We start from the raw sequence: 17,710 nt of genomic DNA on the forward strand, positions 1-17,710 counted from the left end.
GGGAAAGAGGAACCCAAACTATAGTTACGTGATGCAAGGTTCCACATTATATAGGAATCTTTTCTTCCTTCTTGTCTTCCTAAGGCTTCACCCCAAGAACTGCTTGGGGGTACGGCAGTTTGCAGAGACCATGATGTGTGCGGTGCTGTACGATTCGGCCAACAGCTTCATCCATCAGCACTTTGTGGAGGTGTCCATGTCTGAGGAGTTCCTGGCCCTGCCCTTGGAAGATGTGCTGGAGCTGGTCTCCAGGGATGAGCTAAATGTGAAAGCTGAGGAACAGGTACCTTAGTTCATCATATAGACCCTTTCCCACGAGAAGTGCTCTTCCACCCTGCCACTAGTTCTACCAACACAGCACACCTAATATGCCAGATAATTCCAACTTCAATAACTTAGTGATCCTTGCCTCTACATTTATAGATTGATTTTTTTTTTAACTCTAATTTAATTTGAGGCTCTCTCTTCACTATTTCCAATGTTTGAAAACCCATTCACTTTGAATTACAAAACAAAATGGCAGCACAAGATTACCATCCATGAATTCCTTAATAACCTAAGTAGAGGAGTGTGGTAGCCATGTTAGTCCACTCTTAAGGTTATCAATAGAAATCAAACAAAATAAAACATGATCTGAGGAAGAAGGGCAACCTTCGAAAGCTAATCAAGAAATGTATTAAGTTATGTCCAATAAAAAAGGTATCATCTTATTTTCTTTTCCATGTTTTATTTTGTTTGATTTCTATTGATAACCTTAATAACCTACACAGCATTTTCAGAACAAATGACAAACCATTAAAGACACGAGAGCCAAATAAAACCTAGATATCATAGTACACAAAGGTGCATTAATCAGCATCCATCACAAAACTAAAACCAGAAAACAAGCCTGATGAGAGAAATTATCAAATCATTTCTCACTGTACACTACCTAAAAACATGAATGATGACCCAATGTGATACCTAGGTGAACATTCAAAGAGCTTGAAAATAAGCTATAGTCATGCCTCTCAAATTTGAAAGCTGTGCGGTGTTGTAGAAATCAAATTCTGCTGTAACGGACCCTCTTTACATTACACAAACCTATTGAATTTTGCTACTTCGAGGAAGTATTGTAATATCAAGGCCGCCACTCTCCTCTGTAAAGATTGTTTTATCCCATGCTGCACATTCAGTAGCATTTGCGTAAGTTACTATGCAGAAAGACAACTTTTGTGTATGTTTTTCAATTAAATATTTTAAATCATTTCCAAACTGTTTTGCATATTGCTTTTTTTTTGTTCATATTGTGGGTTTTCTTTTTCATTTTATGCCCGTCTATCTTTTCCCAAATGTGCTTCTTTTAAATCGTTGCCTCCCTTCCATCCTCTATATAGTTCATTGAAAATTATACCTGTAATCCTTTTTGTCTTCATCCTCTCCTCTGTCTTTTAAAGATGTCATTCTCTATCTTCTGTGTATCATAAATTATACTACCTATGTAAACTGCTTAGATGGCTGTCTGATTGAGCAGCATATCAAACACCTAATGAATCCCTTTCCCTGTTGTTCCTCTTCTTCCTCTCCCTCACTCTTCAGATTCTGACATCTTGCACCTCTCCTTGACTCCCTAATTCACATACACTCTCTAGCAATTGTTCTGGTATTTAGCTGTTTTCTGCGCGAGGAACAGGGCACTGGCAGATTTGAGTTCTCAAAGTTTTATGCTAGGATTTAGCATGGTAGCCTAGACTTCAGAGCTCTTGCAGTGCGCACAGAACTGCACAGTATGGGCCGTAGATCTGAGGCTTCTGGAGAATGCAGTTGAAAGAAGTATGGGTCAGCGGGAAGTCAATGGAGGTCCTGTGAGGGGAGTGGGAGATAAGAGCAATTACAGATAGTGGAGAAGAGGGCAAGGCAGAGGCATCACATCAGGTGGGCAGTTGGCCATGATTCTAAAGCTAGGACCAGATGCTGCAGAGGTTGCTTTAGAATAACAGGGAATTGGGATCCTTCACAAATTGGCAATCTGTGATGGACTGGTATTAGATTCTGGGAACTGGCAGCTCTCTCTTTCCCTTCTGGAGCATGCATGTGCTCTGGGCTTCCCTTTCCCAGAGTGCTAAACCTCAGTTTAAAAGGAAAAAAGATCTAGTCAGTAGAGTGGATGGTGATGTACGGTAGATGGAACTGGGATCATCCTTTTGGTATGGAGACTATGGCAGTGGTTTTAAAAATAATGGGGCTAAATATTCAGCCAGCAGTGGTTTAATGTTTCTTTCAACATTGGCTGCTGACAGCTAAATTTTAGACCCAGATAATTAGTGCTGGCCCTTATCCCAGGTACCAGCACTAAATATCGGGGTCTGGGGCTTTGCTTTCTCCAAGGACAAGCAGGAACAGAACTCCACCCTGATGGGAATCCCTAGCTCTACCAGGCCCTCTGAAATAAGAGGGAATATATAGGCCTGCAAAAAGCAAGGCCAAAACACAGAATAGAAACAGCAGCAAAGAACTCTGCCATATATCTTTTTTGAGGGGCAGTATGGAACAGAAACAAAAGGGCCTGAGGGGATGGAGTTGGATTTTAGACCCTGAATAAATTCTGAAGGCCTATCTGATGAAACCAGCTGTCATGTCGGGAATCTTGTTCTAGACAGTAGGTACCTCTCTCATTGAACTCCATTATATGTTTCTCGATGTCTCATATAACATGGTTTTCCTTTAATAGTCCCTCATTCAGCCTCCAACATTTTCCCCCTCTTCCTCCCTGTTTTCTCCATCCCCAAATCCCCCCCCCCCCTATACCATTGTGTGGTCAGACCATGTATGTATACTGACCATTTCCCCCACCTACTGCCTATCAACAGCATATCCATTTCCAAATAACTACTATGCAAATAGGAATAAAATGTGTCTCTGAGTGGCCCTACACATATATCATTTTTTTTTAGCTCCCTTTGAGCTGATTGATGGCCACCCCACCGAACTGCCTATCCCAGGCCAGATCCATTGTCAGATTGAAATCCACCCATTCCCCATTAAGCTTCTCTTTGCCTTCTCCAGCAGCAGCCTATTCAGGGGCAGATGATCAGAATCAAAAGCGGGCACTAGAGGCCATTAGTGCCAGACAAGCGCCCACATTTGCCTGCACCCCAAGATCAGAGCCGGCAAGCATGTGAAACAATGAACTTGCTGGCTCTGACTTCTAATCGCATGCAAACAAGGGTCTATTGCATTCCTCCCTTATGATCAGCAAAGCAGCACTCCAAACAAGGGCGCTGCTCCTACTGCAAATCCTGTGCCAGCTTGGAGCTTGCGTTGGGGTTTGCCAAGCAAAGGAGGAATGGGGGAGACCAGGAGAAGAGGTTTGGCAGGTCTGGGATTTTCTCCAAGACCTGTCAAACCTAAGGCCCCCCCCCCCCCCCCAAAAAAAAAAAAAAAGAACTACTAAAAAGACCCTGGTGGTCCAGTGGAACCCCTAGCCCACACCCCCAACACTGAAGAGACCATTAGCCCTCCTCACTAGCCACACCCCCTTAGCCTATCTCAAATTTGAAGGAGGGGAGGGAGTAGCCCTCCATCCCTCCTCTGTGGCCACCTCTTCAAAATGGTGATGCCCTGCCCGGTGCATCCTGGGATCGGCTGGGCAGAGCTTAACCCTTATATGCAAGTTAAGCCATGCCCTTCACATCCTAGGATGCACTGGGCAGGAAGCTGACATTTTGAGGGGGTGCCCACAGAGGAAGCAGGGAGTTCTAGTCCCTCCCTCCCTCCAACTTTGAGGTAGGCCATGGGGAGATGCCGGTGAGGGGAGGCTAGCGGTCCCACTGGACCATCAGAGTCTCTTCAGTGTTGAGAGTGGGGGCTAGGGGTCCCACTGGACCACCAGGGTCTTTTGGAAGTGGGGTGCCCTGACCTCCATGCCTTGTGTTTTTGGGGGCAGACTTAAGTTTGACAGGTCTGGGCTTTTTTTTTTTTTTTTTGACAGCCCAGATCTGTCAAACAACTTCTGCAAGAGGATTGTGTCTTGGGCACAATCCTCCCTTAGAAGTACACCCATGATCGAAGCTAATAGTGCTCTTATACTTGCATGCTATTAGCTTCGATCATAGGGGCGTTGTTTCCCCACGCTGTTCCGGTGCTAATTTTAGAATGCTGTTCGGAACAGCATGGGGGATTTGATCATCTGCACATCATTGCCTTCCAAATGGGGTCTGATTGATGTAGGTGGTATACACATTTGCAAATGTTGTGGTTTTTTTTTAACCTTTAAAGTCCCCCTGTATAAGTAAGAGCTTGCATTGTGATATCCTTTCATGCCACAGTTGCCACCCTTGCCCTCTTTCCCCTCAATTTGAGTTCAAAAATATCTGACCATATTGTTTGTCCCTTAGTAATGTTTCATTTGCTCTCATCAGGTGTGTTTCCTGGACAAAGGCCACCCACAGGTTTAACCTCCTAGTTCCTTACAACAACATCTGTCTCTTTTGTGGAGAATTAAAGCCTTTCACAGTAAATATTCCCTGGTATATAATGTAAGTTATCCACTTCTTCCCCAAACCACATTGTACTTCCCTCTCTATCCCTGGTGCCTCTCTCCCCATCCTAATAACATCATCCTTCTACTGAAGAAGTAGACCTCCACTCAAACAGACTCCTCACCCACCCCCTTTGAATTCTTCCATTTTCTTAATCCGCAACCCTACTGCTACCTTCTTTGCTGCCACAGCAAACTAAAAAGCCTCCAACTTCTAACATGCAGATGTCTGGGTGGTTCTGCTGCACCTTTACTAATTGGTTTCGTTGCTGAGGTGTAGCTATTTGGGGATTCATATCTTTTTAATATTGTGACTCATCAGAGCTCTAACTGTTTCTACCATCTTCAGTGATATCACTTTCTCCAAAATATATTTTTTAGTTGTCTAATAACTAAGCTATGTAAAATGAAGTTCAAAAGGTTACTAAACTATAATCGGTGATATATAAATTATATAAAACCCCATATAACCCACAAGACACAAAACTATAAATGCAGTGATAATAAAGTGAAATATAAAACCACAAAAATTATAAAAAGTGTGCCTTTTCTTTCCCTGCCTCCACCATCATTTCCAGATATTTATTTTATTTTAAAAATGTATATACCACCTACAACCTAGGTGTGGCATCCAGTCGGAGACCCCTTGTGCCTTTTGATTACTGATATATTTTAATTCTTACTATTTCACCCTGCTGATTTGCAAACTATAGAGTCCTATATTTCTTATTTACTTTTCAAACTTAAATTTGTTGCCTTTAGTATGGCATTTATTTTTGTTTAGCTCAGCGTTCTCCCACTTCACCAAGGCCTTACTCTGCTCCTCCATCTAATAGTTCCCCATTTTATTTTATCCACACCTTTTCTCGCTTTTCATATACTTTTATTCCCTTCATCTGTCTCTTTTCAGATCTACAGTTCTCTTTCTTTTTAATCTGTCCTCTTAAGGAAGTTGTTCCCTGATCATGTTTGTTGGCTTGTTTTGGTCCCGCCTTGTTACCAGGTGTTTGAAGCCGTGCTTGCATGGGTAAGGTATGACCGAGAGCAGAGGGAAGCCTGTGTACCTGAGATGCTTGCCAAAATCCGCCTGCCTCTGTGCCGACCACAGTTCCTCGCAGATCGTGTGCAGCAGGATGATCTGGTGCGGAGCTGTCATAAGTGCCGGTAAGTGCGTGCGGGGAACTTGCCTTGTTTTGGCTTCCTCAGCTAGCTGAATGCTTTGAGCATCGGATTTAACCCAAAATCTGATAATCATTTCTACCCCCTTCTGTCATAAACCCTCGTTTTAAATTTAGATAACAGAGCACTGTAATTGAGCACAGACTGTAGAACGTATCCAAGTTTTCTTGAACAGGATTTTGTTTTTGATGGTGGGAAGGTGTAATTCAGAGGAAGGAATTAATTGCCTTTGTAGGGGCTTACAAGTGGCAAAAATAAAATAGGATGTGTTTTATGTTTCACCTGGCCTTCCAGGGAGTGCTGTGTGTTGTCTGGTCATGGAACAATGCTCCTGTCGGTGCTCCTTTCAGTAACTCAAGACTGTAGCTGCTGTGATAAGCTGATGTAATATTTCAGCACCTCCTGAGAACAAGGCAAAGCTGTCTTCCAGCAAGCCCTTAACGGTCAAACATCTTGCTGCTTTCCAAATAAAGGGTTGCAGAGGTGTTAGCTTTGTGTTGATATTTTGAAAGATTTTAGTCTGGCAGGAAAACCCCCATATATGATGAATTGCTTAAGTAATAGCAAAACACAGCTAATTTGGTAACCCAGTGAGCAGGAGTGTCAGGACGTTTAATCACCAATTATTTAATAATCAGCAGTTAATCATGCCATCTAGTCACCTGTTCAGATAATCATGTGTTATTTAATCATATCATATATATTCAAACATGTATATACGTATTAATCATGGCTACATTTAAACCAAATAAAATGTCATAGTGGCTAGTGAATTTTTTAAACATATGAAAGAGAAAGGGGATGGGATTTGATATACCGCCTTTCTGTGGTTACAATCAAAACAGTTTACTGCCCCAGTGCTGCCTCAGTAGGGAAGAAGTTGGCAGCCTCTCTTCCTGCCACCACCATCGGCGCTCCTCGTGCATGCTCAGTTGGAATGCAAACAATAATGTGCCTGAAGTGAAAGAGAAAAAAAAATAGAATACTTCCCTGACACACAGTCCATTGTGAAACATATCTCTGTCTTGCAAAGTGAAAGAGAAAACAATGAAATTTGAATGAAATTGAAAAAATGGACCAATGAGGAACTTTGGTCATGGTAAAGGAAAATTTGTTCCATAATGCCCACCTTCTGAAGGTCCACAAAAATTAGGTTTAGCTAATGAGAGAATTCTGGGAACTGAATATTTACATCTGTTTCTCTTCATATTAAAATTTGACTACGTTTATTAGTGACACATCTATCTTAAAGGTGCCATCTGCCAACCATAACTTCTCTAATGTCCATCTAAATAGTTTGGAGAACCTTATTAGTATGACGCAGTCTTCACCTGGTCTAGAGTTGAATAGAATAAAAGCTGCAAATTGTTGTTGAATTTAATGTGTTGGTGTCAATGGGTGGCGGCAGTATGGCAGCGAAATCCTGGGGCAGATGTATTGTTTGACTACTTCTCTGAAGCAACTTGTGCAAAAAGTGGTCAAATGCTATTGCATTTTATTTGACTTTATAAGTTTTATAAACGTGAAGGGATCACATGAGGCCTAGAGCAGGAGCAGAGGCTACCTTGCTCGGCTCCTCTGTCCCCCCACCAAAATAGCCACATATCCTGCTTTTTATATCAAGAAATGGGCTGAAGTTTTACCTGCTACTTAGTGCTGCTGTTGATTCGCAGGTGGGAGAGTTTCAAGGCTCCTGAATTTTGAAATGACACCGAGACTTGCACACAAGGAAAAGGAGAAACAGAGGGGAAGTAGTGCTAAGATGGCAGCTCAGTCGGTCCCGCTGAGTCCCTCAGCTCTGCTTGTACTTCAGAGATTGTAACTGAAGTGAGAGCAGTGGTGGAGGATGTGCTAGATGTGAAATTGCAGCAATTGCATGATAAAAGAGAGGCCACCCATGAACGCTTGGACAATATGGACTTAGAGATGGATGCACAACATTGGGTTCTGGCATTGGAGAAGGACCAATGTGCAGCATGGGATGTGGAGCAGCTCAGGCCTCAAGGGTAATGGAGCTTAAAATCGATGATGTGGAGGGCCCACTCTAGGAGCAAGATGTTGGGTCTGGTGGGACTTCCCGAATCTCTGAAGGATGAGGACCTTGCAGGCTTTCTGGAGACCTGGGTCACACAATCCCGGACCTTTGGGTCATTGGAGGATTCTTTTAAAATTGAGTGGGCTTGCAGGATGGGCTTTAAGAGTGGTGATACTGCACTTCCTCGAGTAGTTGTGTTCCGTGTCTTACATTTGGTACATAAGCAGGCCATTTTGCAGGCTCTGCGTCAAGATAAGAACTTATAATATAACAATAGGAAAGTATTTGCTTTCAGGACTATACAGCCAAAGTGCATTCCTAACGAAAAGCTTTTGCTATCCTATGCACTGAATTACATGTACGGAAGATTCCAAATGTATTTGCATTATCCAGTTCGACTTTGGGTTGCCTATGATGAACAAATAGGTTTCTTGCTGCCTCACAGAAATGCTTCTTCAAAATCCTCCAGCCAGAGTGGGAACTTAAGAATCCACCTCTTCGTGTTTTGGACTCCTGGGCAAACTAGTTAATCTGGACTTCTCAATATTGCTGTTCCTTTTATGAAATAGCTTCTTTTTATTTTATTTGTGTTATCTCTGTTTTGCTTGTGAATCACAGACAGATGGGTTTATTTTGTCCCTTGTTTCTTCTTAGTTTTAGTTTTACTCTTGTGGTTTATTTGGCTATAATCTTGACTCTGTAGATTATTTTGGGTTGGTACGGTGGGGTTGGGCGGGGGTTTATCACGTGTTAGGTCCCATGTAGTATAGGATGTTAGGATTTTGGGGGGAGGGGGGAAATGGGGTGAATCTGTAAAAATTTACCATGACTGTGGGTTCCTGGCTAGTATTCTCTCTATAATTTGCTGTCTTTTGCTGTCTGGCAATGGTTGTATTATTTGTTGCAAACGCCCACAGAAGGTGAACTCTCCACAGGAAAACCAATGAAAGGCAAAACACACAGTGGATCCAAAAAAGTCCTCTCACAATGAGTGTCTTCCTGAACAAGGTCTTTATTGACAGTAGCAGAAATGACCCGACACGTGACGTGTTTCGGCCGTAAGGCCTGCGTCAGGGGTCTATAAAATAATATAATATACAAAGACATGCATAAAAATACAATTATAATTAAAAACATGAATAAAAACTTGAACATCCATATACAATTTCTTGTACAAATTTAGACAAATAAAACATCGGAATGAAAGATGCAAAGTATATATGAATAAAAAATATATGATAAAAATATAAGAGTATATGACTTTAAAAGAATAAAGAATATTGAATTATGTAAAGATATGAAATTATACCACATAGAGATAATGAGGACAAGGCATGGAATACAATACACAACATGATAAAGTATAAATGTAGAGGACATACCTAGTATTATCTGTAGAAAAAAGTACCTTGTAGATCAGATGAAAAAAACTAAAGCTGCTAACAACGATATCTATAATAAATATGTAAGCGAAGGCATAAATCACTACATACTCTCCATACATACATATACAACAAAAATGAAATGATACTAAAAAAAGTGAAACATAGAATATATGGACAGGGATCCCAAAAAATTGTGTTGATGATGGAGAATAATGAAGAAGACCACACGGGTATGAAAATAAAAATAAAAAAATGAAAATGAAAACAAGGCACGGCTGCCAAATGAATCAGCAAATGTCAAAGGTGATGAACCATAAAATGATAAGGATGGGAGAAACAAAAAAAAGGAAGAATTGCCTGAAATTGCTGTGAAAAATAGCATATATTAAAAAAGAAGACCATAAACTACTAAGAAAAATGGACCATAACATAGGGGAACCACCTAACTGAAAAATAATATTACCTTTGCAAAAGTGCATAAGGAACCACATAACATGCTGGCAGAGTACACCTGAAGGCCATGTTTAGGCGATACTGTCACCATGAAAAATATAAAATAAGAGTCAGCAAAAGTGTATTGGCATATAGAGATAAATAAAGCTGTGCCCACAGGCATGATGACATAAATATCCTCAGTGTAAATCAAAAAGGGGGCGAAATTACAAATAAAAAGTAAATGCCAAATCGAAATGAGAAAAAATAAATAAGAAAAAATAAGAAAAAATGATGGGTGTGGGGCATGCTATAAGCTATTACAGCAGCCAGCATAGCTATCAGCGATACAACGCGATCGAGCCTTGAAAACGCCAAAGTTAATACTGAGTACTGAAAAGTACGCTAGTTTATGTAAGGCACCATGTATTATTTGTTGTTAATAAAATAGATTTAAACATAAATTTTATAAATGTACTTGTCCTTTAAAGCACACTCATTTATTAAGTGACTAGTGTTTTAAATGTAGCTGTGATTTTATATGTATTTAAATATTTTAATATTACATGGCTAAATAAAACAAGCTCATCTGAACAAGTGATTAAGTGATGCATAATTAACTGTGGCATTATTAACTGCCCAGTGATGAAAAGGTTACCAAGATTTGATATTCAAAAGTGCATGTAGCTGTTTAGACAAAATGTTTGCACCGGTGAAATTTGTGTTAAATGAGAGATGGCTTCTATCAGGTCTCTCATCTACAAGTGCCTTCCCTTTTTTTTACTTAAAGGGAAAGTAAAGCTAGGGTTTGAAGTAAAGAATCGGGCTTATGTAAGTTGATGTGTGTTCTTTTTCTTTTCTCGAGTTTAGCAGCTGATGTTTCTGAGTTCTTAATTATAGGGATCTGGTTGATGAAGCAAAAGATTACCACTTAATGCCAGAGCGTCGACCTCATCTCCCTGCTTTCAAGACGCGTCCTCGCTGCTGCACATCCATTGCTGGACTGATCTACGCTGTAGGCGGACTGAATTCGGCAGGTATCTGGCATTCCTACCTTAGAGTGCCCCAGAGCCTAAGGCTTGGGTCCATGCTACTACTACTACTACTTAACATTTCTAGAGCGCTACTAGGGTTACGCAGCGCTGTACAAAATAAACAAAGAAGGACGGTCCCTGCTCAAATGACATCTTTAAACGAAATGTCAAGTTGGGCAGTCTAGATTTCCTGGGTAGAGGTGTAGAGGTTAGGTGCCGAAGGCGACATTGAAGAGGTGGGCTTTAAGCAGAGATTTGAAGATGGGGAGGGAGGGGGCCTGACGTATGGGCTCGGGGAGTTTGTTCCACGCGTGGGGTGAGGCGAGGCAGAAAGGGCGGAGCCTGGATTTGGCGGTGGTGGAGAAGGGTACTGAAATGAGGGATTTGTCTTGAGAGCGGAGGTTACGGGTAGGAACGTAAGGGGAGATGAGGGTTGAGAGGTAAGGAGGGGCTGCAGATCGAGTACATTTGTAGGTTAGCAGCAGAAGCTTGAATTGAATGCGGTACCTGATCGGAAGCCAATGAAGTGACTTGAGGAGAGGGGTGATGTGAGTGTATCGGTTCAGGCGGAAGATAAGACGTGCAGCAGAGTTCTGAACGGACTGAAGGGGGGATAGGTGGCTAAGTGGGAGACCAGTGCTACAATATTGAGAGCTGCTTATTTTCATTGAAAGCTAATTAGCAGAATTTTATTAGTGTTTTCTCTGTTTCTGACCTGACCTGGATTCTCTCCCTCTGTTATATCATAGCCAGTACTTTCCATCTTCCTGATTATCTGTACAGTACCTTGGTGGTGGTGGGTTGGGGGGGGGGGGGGGGGGGTGCTGGAATCTAAGTTTCCAAGTTTATTCAGATTTGATATACTGCCCAAGAGACCACTTTCTAAGTGGTTTACATTTGTCAAAATGGAAAGGATTCCAGTAAGGAAAAGAAATACAATAATCAATAGGATAGAGGAAAAGGGAAAGAGAGGGAGGGGGAGGGGGAATCTAAAGATCTGACCTGACATCTATATTAGTCAGCTGCACCCAGTGGAAGCAATGAAAAAGTGGCTGAGTGGGTTAATGCGGATGGGGCGTGGGTCAGAGGAGAGAAAACCAGCACGTATGTTTCATTTCCAAAGATGTATACATTGTCTCACACACAGCCAGCCTATAAATCAGGGGTGGACAACCTGCGGCCTGCCATTGAATTTTATGCTTGCCCGTAAGACCATGGAAAGTATACACAGAAAGCGGCCTGCACAGACATCATTAACCAGAGTTTTGTTGTCTGTGGAACCATTGAAGAATACAACAGGACAACACTTGTTTGACAGTGTTAGCAATTATTTGGAAAGACAGAAGTATACAGTAACAAACCATTCTGGTAATAATTTATGTTCATTCAGGCATCATATAGAGTTTTATTAGCAGTGAATTATATGGTGCTTTTGTTACTTTTCTGTATGCAGCCCACTAGGGATAGTACTGACATTCAATCAGCTATCTGTGTATAAAGGTTGCCTAATCCTGCTATAGATTGTGATTTATTTTATTTATTAGAATTTAATATACCACTCGAACTAACAGCCCTGAGCGGAGTACATAAAATTATATAAAATCAAACTTAAAAGTGGAAAAAGGAACTCTGTTTTTAGATAGGAAAAATGTCCCTCATTCATACAGTAACAAGTAGGAATCAAAGACACAACCTTTAAGGATCAGGAGAAGGAGGAGGAGGATCAGGAAAAGTGGAAGGGAGGGAGGAAAGTATAAAAGAAAATGACATAAGTCAGTAAAGGCCCCGTGTGCAGTAACACCTCTCAGGAGTTCGTGTTATAAGCATGTTGAAATAACTAGGTTTTCAGCGCAGTTTTAAAGTTTTTAAATGAAGGTTCAGGCTTGGCAGTCAAAGGAAGGGAGTTCCAAAAGAAAGAGGCAGTAAAAATAGAAGGCACGGTGACAAGTAAATTCAAGTTGTGTAGATTTAGGACTTGGAAGTACAAGGCAAAAGTCATTGATAGATACTAGACTAGTCAAGGACCAAATAGGAGTTCCCGCTCGAAACGCCCTAAATGTCAGTGTGAGAAGTTTGAATATAATTTATCCAGAGCAGAGAGCAACAGACATAATCATTAATGCAAACGTCATAAACAATTGCAACATAGAAAAATAAACCTCATAGAAAACCAGAGCTGCAGAATACATTGGGGCAAAAACAGCTTCTGTCATTCCAGTCAGGGCAGTTCATGTGCTAGATTACTACTACTACTACAACTACTACTTAGCATTTCTATAGCGCTACAAAGCATACGCAGCGCTGCACAAACATAGAAGAAAGACAGTCCCTGCTCAAAGAGCTTACAATCTAATAGACAAAAAATAAATAAAGTAAGCAAATCAAATCAATTAATGTGAACGGGAAGGAAGAGAGGAGGGTAGGTGGAGGCGAGTGGTTACAAGTGGTTACGAGTCAAAAGCAATGTTAAAGAGGTGGGCTTTCAGTCTAGATTTAAAGGTGGCCAAGGATGGGGCAAAAAGTAGGGGCTCAGGAAGTTTATTCCAGGCGTAGGGTGCAGCGAGACAGAAGGCGCGAAGTCTGGAGTTGGCAGTAGTGGAGAAGGGAACAGATAAGAAGGATTTATCCATGGAGCGGAGTGCACGGGAAGGAATGTAGGGAAGGACGAGTGTGGAGAGATACTGGGGAGCAGCAGAGTGAGTACATTTATAGGTTAGTAGAAGAAGTTTGAACAGGATGCGAAAACGGATAGGGAGCCAGTGAAGGGTCTTGAGGAGAGGGGTAGTATGAGTAAAGCGACCCTGGCGGAAGATGAGACGGGCAGCAGAGTTTTGAACCGACTGGAGAGGGGAGAGGTGACTAAGTGGGAGGCCAGCAAGAAGCAGATTGCAGTAGTCTGTAGATGTAACAAATGACGCTTCAACAAGCTTCAACAAGCTGTTTCTCTCTCAACGAATCTCCAATGGTAATTTATTCCACTCTGAAGGACCAGCAACAGTAAAAATACATTTTCTCATACTTTCAAGACGAAAAGTGTGAAAATCTGGTACCACAAGTCCACAGGCAGTTGCAGATCCGTAATGCATGGGATGGAACATACGGCTGCAATCCAGAGCATAGATAAAAAGAAGATTCATGGTACAAACACATATGGACAATTAATAGCAGTTTGTATTGAATGGGGAAGGCTACAGGCAGCCAACGCAACTAAATCAAATAAGATGCAATATATTAAAATTCTGACAAACCATACGGCAGCCATACAGCTGAATTTTGTACTATCTGCAAAGACTGAACATTCAAGACAGTCAATCAGTGGTATGCAATATTGCAGTAGTCCGAACTACTCAAAATCATTGACTGTAAAACAGCCTGAAAGTTCGAACTTGCCAACAAAGGGCAAAACTTACCAAACATTGAGCCGCATTGAGCCTGCCATGAGTGGGAAAGTGCGGGGTACAAATGTAACAAAAAAAAAACAAAACATAAGTTAAAGTAGGAGCTTTAGATCACAGACTGCACTTGAGTCGTAAAAGACAAGCTGGAATAAAAAAAAAACACTCCTACATTATGCACCTGATGCAAAACCTGAACATTTGTTCCTGAAATTTAGACCTTAGAGGGAATGGCAGCACTCTCATCAGATATATGCAACAGTAATTCAGTCTTATCAACATTTAAATAGAGCCAATTAGCTTTCATCCAAGTTGACACATTAGCTAAAATAGTCTGCAACCGGAGTACCACAGCAGAAATGTCAGCCTTCAGTGGAAGAAAAAACTGCATATACACGGTATGATACCTCAAAAGAACTCAATAGACAACATAAAGGCAAGAGGTACAAATTAAAGAACAGAGCTGACTGCGATGAACTCTGCGGCACTCTGGCTTGCAGCAAATGTACCTTCAATGTTTTAGCTCCCACACGTTCTTCCTGCCTTTGACCAGTTAAAGATTAAAAAAAAACATTTCAGAGTGGTTACAGCTACTTAGACGATACAATAGTATCTCATGATCCAAAGTATCAAATGCGGCAGAAACCTCTAAAACACAACAGATAACTGGCACGTTGATCCGGACCATGACGTAGCTCATCCAAAGTATCTGCTACAAGTGCCTAAGTGAAATGTGTCCTGTGGAAGTCATACTGAAAAGGGTGCAGAAGGGAGCTCCTGATCCATATACTCTGTATACTGAGCGCTCAATCACTTTAGCCAACACAGGCAATATAGAAATACGGCAAAAATTTGTCAAGCCATTGTAACCCAACACCCAACACCTGGGACTTTAGAGTGGGACATGATGAGGGGCATTTTAGAAAGAAACGTCCAAGTTGCGATTTGGACGTCCTTGCAAAACGGCGAAATCCAGGGGCGGGGGAAACCCGTATTTTCAAAACAAGATGGACGTCCATCTTTCGTTTCGAAAATGCCGTCGGAGACGTCCAAATCCTTAAATTTGGACGTCCCTAGACATGGACATTCCTGAATTTCGGCAATTTTCAAAACCAAAGACGGTCCATGTCAAAAACGTCCAAATGCAAGCCATTTTGGCGTGGGAGGAGCCAGAATTTTAGTGCACTGGCCCCCCTGACATGCCAGGACACCAACCGGGCACCCTAGGGGGCACTGCAGTGGACTTCATAAAATGCTCCCAGGAACATAGCTCCCTTACCTTGTGTGCTTAGCCCCCCCAGCCCCCCCCCAAAAATAACCCACTACCCCCAACTTTACACCACTACCATATCCCTTACGGATGAAGGGGGGCACCTATATATGGGTACAGTGGGTTTCTGGTGGGTTTTGGAGCGCTTGCTGTTTCCTCCACAAATGTAACAGATAGGGGGATATGGGCCTTGGTCCGCCTGTCTGAAGTGCACTGCAGTACCCACTAAAACTGCTCCTGGGACCTGCATGCACTGTCGTGGACCTGAGTATGACATCTGAGGCCGGCATGACATATTTCTAAACATGTTTTTTGAGGGTGGGAGGGGGGTTAGTGACCACTGGGGGAGTAATGGGAGGTCATCCCCGATTCTCTCCGGTGGTCAACTGGTCATTTCCGTCACCTTTTTGTGCCTTATTCGTTAAAAAAACATGTCCGGGTGAAAACGTCCAAGTGTTCGTCAGGGACATCCTTGTTTTTCTCAATTATGGGTCAAAGATGTCCAAGTGTTAGGCACGCCCAAGTCCCACCTTCGCTACGCCTCCGACACACCCCCTTGAACTTTGGTCATCCCTGCGACGGAAAGCAGTTGGAGACGTCCAAAATCGGGTTTCGATTATACCGATTTGGACGTCTCTGGGAGAAGGACGTCCATCTTCCGTTTTATGTCGAAAGATGGATGTCCTCTTTTGAAACTGAGCCCAATAATAGCCTTTTTCAGTTCATCTGGAAGGAGGCCCACTTGGAAAGATTGATTTAACAGTTATAGGGCCCTGTTTACTAAGGTGCGCTAGCGTTTTTAGCGCACACTAAAATTAAGCACACATTAATGCTAGAGAGACCTATGTATTTCTATGGATGTCTCTAGTGTTAGCGCACGCTAAAAATGTTGGTGCGCTTACAGCGCAGCTTAGTAAACAGGGCCCATAGTCAGTGCAGGCACAAGTCCATCCATCGCACACAACAAACAAGGATGGCAAACATCACAACAGGAAGCAGTCTTATGATATAACTGTAAATTCACGCTCACTTCCTTTTCACTCACAACAACAAACTCATCCTAAGTTACCTTTGATACTTCCGATTCCCATGTCGGCGGCTGACCACTTGGTAGAGTCAATTATTTGCTGTATTTTGGACTTGAAAAAAAAAACCCCCATTAAAATCTTCAGGCTGAAAAGGAGTACTGGACTCCAGATTCCTCTTTATCTGTTAAAGATAAATATATAGAACAGATATAAGTTGAAGGGTAATGTATCTCAGTGGCGTAGCCACAGGTGGGCCTAGGTGGGCCGGGGCCCATCCACTTAGGGCTCAGGCCCACCCAACAGCTGCACATATTTAGTGCTAGCTAGTGGGGATCCCAAGCTTCGCCAGCTGAAGACCTCCCCCGATGGTGCTGAAAACACTGCTTTCCACTTCAGCAGTCTAAGCTTCCTAAGCTGCTGATACTGGCCTCATCGCATTGGAGGAGAACACTTGGTGCCCACCCACTTTTTGACTAGGCCCACCCAAAATCTGCTGTCTGGCTACGCCACTGATGTATCTGTGTACTTCTGTATTGAATTTTCGAAGGAAATTACCATTGAAAGAAGGATTTTTTAAAAATGTGTGTATTCATCTGACTCTTTTGACATTTGGCACACTAATAAAGGTCACCTTAAATAACAATAAACCGAAAACAGTGGTACAATATAGAAAAAAAATAGAGAGACTGTGGGTCAAACCTGGTGAAGGACTTAGGGAAGTTCTAGCCATTGTTCTCTGGCTCTAGCAGCCACGTGTGGGGTTCATTTTATCGCATTGCATGAAAGAGCCCTAGTGCACAGGCCTGCCCAGGACCTCTGCTGCAATTACTGGACTAAAGGCGTTAGGAAAAGTCTCTTTGGTTTAGCGAATACAGGCTTAACCAAGGTCTGGGGCTGACAGGGTCCAAACACAGTCCGAGGCTGTTGACTGCCACATCCCAAACACAGCCTATAAGTTCTTCTCTTTCTGTCTCTGAGTTCCAGAGCCAGACCTCAGAGCAAGGCTTACAAGTCTCAAATCAAAAGTTGGCTTACCTTAGCCAAGTCCCGGTCGCTAGACATAGGTTATAAAGACATATGCTGGAGTTTCGGTTCTTCCTTCCCTGGGCCTCCTTAACCCCACTCTGGGCCTACCTTTTATACTTCCTATTTCTTGGAACTTTGGCTCCACCTCTTCTGTCTCACATCCTCCTTGGGCGGGACTAATGAATTTAAGGTGTCTCAGGCTACCTGAGAGACTATCCTTAAAAGTGAGGGGCAGTATTCTGTATGCCCCCTCACAGTATCCTGGAAGATATGAATAGCCCCACTGGGTCAGACTGATGGTCCATCTAGCTCAATTTCCAACTTCCAACAGTGGCCAATCCAATTCGCAAGTACCTGACAGAGTCCCAAGCAGTAGATCAAAAATGAGAAAGGGAAAAATAATCCAT

At 42.4% G+C, this 17,710-nt stretch overlaps 1 protein-coding gene across 2 annotated transcripts in view; it reads left to right on the forward strand.

Moving 5' to 3' along the window:
- The window catches only part of KLHL18 (kelch like family member 18), a 145,450-nt gene that overhangs the window by 114,259 nt on the left and 13,481 nt on the right, over nt 1–17,710 (forward strand). For both annotated transcript variants that reach the window (XM_030196988.1, XM_030196996.1), the window contains exons 4-6: nt 85–283; nt 5,523–5,683; nt 10,451–10,587. In XM_030196988.1, coding sequence (XP_030052848.1) covers nt 85–283; nt 5,523–5,683; nt 10,451–10,587 — 497 coding nt within the window. The remainder of the gene's footprint in view (nt 1–84; nt 284–5,522; nt 5,684–10,450; nt 10,588–17,710) is intronic.

Source organism: Microcaecilia unicolor, chromosome 1 (genome assembly GCF_901765095.1).
Source record: "Microcaecilia unicolor chromosome 1, aMicUni1.1, whole genome shotgun sequence".
NCBI classification, from domain to species: Eukaryota; Metazoa; Chordata; class Amphibia; order Gymnophiona; family Siphonopidae; genus Microcaecilia; species Microcaecilia unicolor.